Consider the following 931-nt stretch of genomic DNA (forward strand, 5'->3'; position numbering starts at 1 on the left):
AATTCTGAATATAGGTCCATGCATAATTTTATATCATGTCAATATAGTGAGTACTTCGCTGAGAGGAAACACTGACCAGTTTTCTGCTCCAAGTTTGCACACAGAAGTGTGTTACAAGGGTGCATTGACCTGATTTTCAGGTATATTTGTTTTTCTATAATGCAAGTTGTAGTGAAAAAATGGACAGGTGCTATACAGCATGTTTTGCTTACTTGCATACAAGCATATAAACATATGTAAAGCTAAATATTTCCTCTTTAGAACATAATTTACTAGCTAGAGGTTTATTTCTGTCTTTTGAAAAATAAATTAGATTTCTACTGAAAGAGAGAAAATTTCAAGACATTTCTCAAAGCTCTATCAGAGGAATCATGTACAGTGTATACAAGTTACAAGGAAAATACTCCAGATGACAATTTTTTTGTCATGTTATTCTGTTTTACAGTAGAATGCAAAATTTGGGTACTTCTTTAAACATCAGTGTAAGAAGAAAAATGTTCCACCTAAGAAGCATACAGCAGAGAGTAATCACATTTATCAGCAAACAAGGAAAGGAAAAATAACCCAAATAGCTCAAATGAAGCTCAAATGGGGTAGAATTATATTTCTTACCTGTTTTAAACCTGAGGACAAGTTGCCAAATACACAGCGCCCAAAGGGTCACAGTCACTACACAACAGGTAATTCCAACCAATATTCTGTCCCAGTGGAGTGAAGGCATGTTGTGGTGCAGACCGTCTGCTCTGCTATAAAATGGTATTATACATTCATAACCTTGTGATGGATAAACCATTAACTACTTGCCAACGGATAAAATTTTAACCATTTCTGTTCCACTCAGGACAAAAAAAAAAAAAAAAAAGGTTTGGTAGAGAAGTAGCACACAATTATTTTTATCATTTTCCACTTGATAACTCATTCAGCTTCTCAA

At 34.2% G+C, this 931-nt stretch overlaps 1 protein-coding gene across 1 annotated transcript in view; it reads right to left on the reverse strand.

Moving 5' to 3' along the window:
* Positions 1 to 721, reverse strand: part of ADGRG7 (adhesion G protein-coupled receptor G7) — a 26163-nt gene extending 25442 nt beyond the window's left edge. Inside the window, exon 1 of the mRNA XM_026857110.1 lies at positions 613 to 721. Coding sequence (XP_026712911.1) covers positions 613 to 721 — 109 coding nt within the window. The remainder of the gene's footprint in view (positions 1 to 612) is intronic.
* Between the last annotated feature and the right edge of the window lie 210 nt (positions 722 to 931).

Source organism: Athene cunicularia (genome assembly GCF_003259725.1).
Source record: "Athene cunicularia isolate RWA chromosome 1 unlocalized genomic scaffold, athCun1 chr1_part1, whole genome shotgun sequence".
Taxonomy (NCBI): Eukaryota; Metazoa; Chordata; class Aves; order Strigiformes; family Strigidae; genus Athene; species Athene cunicularia.